Below are 5102 nucleotides of genomic sequence, written 5' to 3' on the forward strand. Positions count from 1 at the left end.
TTCATCTTAGCATGTCAAGCTTCACAAGTGTTTTACTTGGATGATCCCAAATTGGGTGGTAATTGGAAAGTGGTGCAGAAGTGGATCAATAAAGACATCTATAATATTCCAACAGTACAAAAGGGAGATAATACAGAAGATGACCAAAGACTCAGTGATGACGTATACCAGGAAGATGAATGTGTTGGGGGTAATATGGTCTTTGTTGATGAAGCAAATGTTGAAGCCTCCACTCAATTACGTAGAGATGATGCGACAATAGCAATTGATGAACTATATATTCAATTTGATGCAAGCATATTTGCCAACGATAACTTGCCGGATGAGGACCATGATACAAACTTTGATGAGGAAGAGGAGTTATGTAGCGACAACGCTATAGACTCTGAACACGAACAATCATCTTCAAGTAACAGTGATACAGATTCTGAATATGAATCTGATGATGATATGTGTTGAACATAAGCTCACATTTGGTGTAAGTACAAAGTGTATTAGCATATTTAATGAAGTTGATGCTCTCTCTCTCTCTCTCTCTCTCTCTCTCTCTATCTATCTATATATATATATTGTGGTGTTTTTTTTTTTTACTAGCATGATTATTGTATGTTTGTCAAAAATATTGAACATACTATATGGTTATAATTTGACTAATATAATTTTTTGGTTTTTGAGTTGTTTGCAAATTGATCATAACAATGACAACAACAGGACGCAAACGTGTTCCAGCAGCACGAGGTCGAGGCCAAGGTCAAGGTCGGGGCCTTATTGACGAGCATGAGAGTCCGACTCCCAATTTTGGGTTTGGTGATACAGATATGCAAATAGCGCCCTCGTCCCCTCCTCATCGAGTCAGTGGATAGGCATCCTTCGCACGAGTCTAATAATCCTATTCACTTAGTGGCATGATTGGATTTACAGGGAGGCGCCGCTACTGCATCTTGAAAGTTCATGAAATGTTATTTTTGTATTATTTTGGTTTGTTATAAACATTTGAAAATATAACTTACTACGTTACCATGTTTTGCGTAACAGCTACCACATCTGTCAGAAGTATAAGGGGTAAGGCTAAGTGTAAGAAGTTGAGTGAGCACGTACTTAAGAATGGTCCCTTAGTGCTAAACATCACAAATAGACACCGGGCACCTGTAGGCGATAATGCATCATGGTTTGCAAGCAAGATTGAGGAGATTATTCGTAACATGTGCGAACTCCATCACGGTGAATGGAAAAAGGTCCCAGCTAAGGAAAAGAGCAAGTTATTATTTCATGTTCAGGTATGAATATCAATGTAATATTTAAGAATATGTTTCGTATGAAAAAAATAATGTGACACATTTTTTACCATTGTTTTCTTATCTATTATGTATCAGTCAAATTTCGCACTGAATATGGGATGATACGAGCACGTCAAAACTGTTGAAAATAAATTGGGTCGTGCATATGCTAGGCTTCATTCGAACTTGTATAGGGACCACTACAAAAAATATTTTGAAGGCATTGATAAAGAAGATGATGAGGGGATTGCCAAGGCTAAGGTTATTGGGAGGAAAAACGTGCCAGCAGGATATGGTCCTGAACAGTGGAACCTAATATGTGACTCATTTGATGACTATAAATAGAAGGTAAATATATATTATTATATTGATTAGAAAATTTAGATTGATATAATTTGCATGCACTTGAAGACATTTATGAATAATTGTGTTTTTTTTTTTTCTCCAAATTTCATAGGCAAAGTCTGAACGAAATATAAAAAACAGAAGCAAATTGGAAACAAAGCATACAGCTGGGACTTGTTCATTTGTCAACGTCATTTACAAAAAGGTAAGTATCTCTTTTTTTATAATTTAATTAAAGTAACATTATTTAGTGTAAACTTTGATTATATGTATTATGTGTAGGAACAAGAAACAAAAGTGAAGCCCAATCCTGTTGAACTATATGAGGTTACCCATACAAGAAAAAAGGATAAAGAGTTTGTGAACAACAAATGCAAAAGTCTATATGTAAGTAAATGTTTACGCTCCGATCATTAAGTTGATTAGTGAAGAACATGAATAGTAAACTTGCCTGAAGTATATATTAAACTAAGGCCAACTATGACTTGTGCAGCTTCAGATGCAAGAATTAACAACCAGTCAGGCCTTAGAGGAAGGCAGTGTGGAGGGAACAAGTGTGGAGGACCGAATGCAAGAAATAGTCACACAAGTGCTAGGGGCCGACGATCTGGCCACGTTAGAGGAATGGGATGCGGTCTTATTCCTACTCCTTTAAGTACTTCATCTCAAGCGTTCACCCACTTCAACAACCATGACGAGTGTAGGAAAAGACAAGAAGATATTCAAAGCGAGCTTCAACAGACTAGAATCGAATTTCATCAGTATAGGGAGAATTTGCAAGCCAACATTGAGGAAACGAACAAATTGAAAGCCACTGTTGAGTTCTTAATGTCACGTATTGGAGGGTTAGTGAAATTATACCTATGCATTAATTTTACAAAAACACACATACTAAATAATCGTTAAAAAGCTTATTGATCATTATATGAAATTCTATTCTTCTTAGGTCTGGAGGGAGCTTGCTTGGAGGTGCATTAAGTGAAGCCAACAATTGAGGGAGCTTTGGAATAACCATTTATTTAGGATGTACTTTTTGATACCATCTATTTGAGATATATTTTTTGATACTATGTATTTGGATAGTTGTTGGTACTTTCTATTTGCTATTGTGTATTTGAGTATTTGTTGATCGTGATCTGTTTGGTAATGTATATTTGTTGGTACTTTTTATTTGGTTTATATTATGTTAAGATATTCGCAAAATTTTTGGTTCAAGAACTTTTGAGTTAGTAAATCTCTCTTGACATGTTTACCAAGGTTAAAGAACTTTGAGTAAACAATGCAAGGGAGTAATAATATCTTTCTAAATTTTATTTTTGAGTGTATGCATGATGACAAGAGTACAAAAAAGTTAAACCACCTAAGCAGGTTCTCACTTTAATATGTTTCATGAAGAAACACATTTTTAGTATCTCTTTTTCTATCATGTTGGGTTTCATTCTCATTGTCTTTGATATTATATATTGGTTCATTGTGGTAGATTACTTAAATTGCTTATGAGGATGAATTGGCAAGGAAGAGGATGCAGATAAGTACTTTATTTTGGGTTCTGGAATTTTGCTGGCCATGGATTGTAAATCATATATTTAATAGTTTTCTCCCTTGGCAGGTTTGGTTCATGGGGCAGTTCTCACATATTTTTGATGATTTTGATGAGGTTAGTCATTTTGAGTTACATTTCTTGTGAGCATTTAGATTAGTTTGAAGATTGTTGTTTGATGTGGTGAAGTAGTGTTAATGCATAGTAGTCTTCTCTAAAAGGTGTTAAACTTTTAAACTTTGCCAATATTTGTGGTTTTCGGCTTGTGTTTCCAATGATAGGTGTCGTTTTGTAGTTTTAAGCCATTATTCATGATATGTTTGGCCTTTATATTATATCATTTTCATAATTATAAGATAAATTAAGAGGTATAAGATGTGTTAGTTGTGGTGAATGAATGGGAGAGAGTTGTTGATGGGTTTGTTTTGTTTTGGTGATTGATAGCGTAGAGAAGGAACGAAGCGGCGGGGTGGCTGTGGAAGATGGTGGGAGTAGTGGGGGCGAAGGATTTGCCGGTGGAGCCGTCGGAGCAGGAGTTCAGGCTGGGATTGAAAAGTGGGATCATTCTCTGCAATGTGCTCAACAAGGTTTACTCTGGAGCTGTGCCCAAGGTTAGCCTTTTCCTCATCCTTATCTTCATTTCAATTCTGTGTCTTTTTTGTTTTTTCAATTTGGGATGTTTAAGCAGTAGTTTGATTTCTTTTCAGGTGGTGGAAAGTCCATGTGATTCTGCTCTGGTTCTTGATGGGGCCGCATTGTCCACATTTCAGTACTTTGAGAATGTGAGGAATTTCCTGGTGGCTGTGCAGGAAATGGGAATTCCTACGTTTGAGGCGTCTGATCTGGAACAAGTATGTATTCAGGGATCAGGATTCTCAAAGAATTAGGGACTTTAGTATCTCTGTTTTTCATTAAAATAGAAATTTCTGTTACTTTTAGCCCATTTTCACATACATCAGATGCTGAGGATAGAACATATATGGTTTACGGATAGAAATTTGTATAGTAATTCAAAATAAATTTGTTAAATTTCATTTGGAGGGAAATCTGGTTGAATCTGTGCTAAGTAAGGTTGTGGAGGAGTTTGAGCATTGCATTTCAAGCCAATTTGAGCTGGTATGTTAGCTTTGGTTATCCAAAACAATCATTTTTCTTTCATTATTTTTCAGTAGAAGGAAACAATTTGGGCAGAGAGATCCTTTTTCAATATGGATTAGGTGATCAAATATGCTTTGACATTCAACCTAGGACTAGGAATTGATGCACATTCCAAATCAATAAACATGTTCTCTTGGATCCTAAACAACTTTTTTTTTTTCCTCTACTTTTCCTATAACTTAATTAATACCTATCTGACTCGTTATTTATTCATTTATTTGTAACCATTATTCTTCTTTGTTGTGCTTTGACTCTCTATGTCTTGGTTTGGTTACACTTGTTAACCAAGTTTCATAAACCTTTGTTGGTCAATTTCTATGGAGGGTAGAATGTAGTGTGGGCCTTTTATGAAGTTTTGAAGTATCTGATAGGATCTTCAAAATGATGGCCTCTTGTATTGGACACAGTCAATCTTTGTGGCAATAGAAAGGATAATTTCAGATAGGATAGAACAACAAAATATATAGGATCATCAATTGAGCCTCTTGTTTGCATGGGAATGTATTTATGTGGGCAAACATAATTTGTTATTGAGGTCCATAAACCAACCCAGTATACAAAGATTAAGGCTTAGTTGAGTTGACTTTAAAGCTTCAAAGTGTGGATTTTTTTTTTTTAATATTTTGGCTGCTGTATTTTATGCACAGAAAATGAAATATTCTGATAAGTTAGGACCTCAATGGAGCAAGGAGGAGCTTGAGCATTTTTATGAAGCCTATCGGAAATATGGAAAAGACTGGAAGAAGGTATGCCTTTATTTGACGTTGTGTTTTATTTACTCT

General features: G+C 35.5%; 1 protein-coding gene across 1 annotated transcript in view; it reads left to right on the top strand.

Moving 5' to 3' along the window:
• The first annotated feature begins 3644 nt into the window (after positions 1 to 3644).
• Positions 3645 to 5102, top strand: part of LOC132170055 (kinesin-like protein KIN-14I) — a 1773-nt gene continuing 315 nt past the window's right edge. Inside the window, exons 1-4 of the mRNA XM_059580968.1 lie at positions 3645 to 3773; positions 3870 to 4013; positions 4204 to 4278; positions 4968 to 5066. Of these exons, the coding sequence (XP_059436951.1) occupies positions 3645 to 3773; positions 3870 to 4013; positions 4204 to 4278; positions 4968 to 5066 (447 nt within the window). The remainder of the gene's footprint in view (positions 3774 to 3869; positions 4014 to 4203; positions 4279 to 4967; positions 5067 to 5102) is intronic.

This window comes from Corylus avellana, chromosome ca2, assembly GCF_901000735.1.
Source record: "Corylus avellana chromosome ca2, CavTom2PMs-1.0".
In the NCBI taxonomy this organism is placed as follows: domain Eukaryota; kingdom Viridiplantae; phylum Streptophyta; class Magnoliopsida; order Fagales; family Betulaceae; genus Corylus; species Corylus avellana.